Below are 433 nucleotides of genomic sequence, written 5' to 3'. Positions count from 1 at the left end.
TTCGCCAACCTGTTGGAGGAGCGAGAGGAGAGTCAGACTGGCTTTATCAGAGCGGCTTTCTGTGCTTATCAACCAGGGGCTGCAGGATGCATTAATAAAACATTAATAAAATTAACTATTGTCACTGCTCATCCATAGGTTTCTGTGCATATTAATACGGGACATTACACAGTTTAAGTGAGGAGAGAAGAAGCCCAACCTGCAGGCACGGTCGGGGGAATTAAGGATCTCGAAGTAGAAGACGGAGAAGTTGAGAGCGAGGCCGAGCCGGATGGGATGTGTGGGGGGGAGCTCAATCATGGCAATGTCACTGGCAGCTTTATACGCCACCAAACTGTTCTCCGCTGATTCCTTTCTGTCATTACCCGTGGCAAACTCTGCTAGGTACCTGTGGTAGTCGCCCTTCCTGCACACACACACACACACACACACA

At 49.4% G+C, this 433-nt stretch overlaps 1 protein-coding gene across 1 annotated transcript in view; it reads right to left on the bottom strand.

The window, feature by feature from the left end:
- Positions 1-433, bottom strand: part of LOC107576946 (14-3-3-like protein) — a 28,481-nt gene that overhangs the window by 23,084 nt on the left and 4,964 nt on the right. The window contains exon 2 of the mRNA XM_016263067.1: positions 169-428. Coding sequence (XP_016118553.1) covers positions 169-428 — 260 coding nt within the window. The remainder of the gene's footprint in view (positions 1-168; positions 429-433) is intronic.

This window comes from Sinocyclocheilus grahami, unplaced genomic scaffold (assembly GCF_001515645.1).
Source record: "Sinocyclocheilus grahami isolate Dianchi unplaced genomic scaffold, SAMN03320097.WGS_v1.1 scaffold4696.1, whole genome shotgun sequence".
In the NCBI taxonomy this organism is placed as follows: domain Eukaryota; kingdom Metazoa; phylum Chordata; class Actinopteri; order Cypriniformes; family Cyprinidae; genus Sinocyclocheilus; species Sinocyclocheilus grahami.
This window is presented reverse-complemented; position numbering and strand designations above follow the sequence as displayed.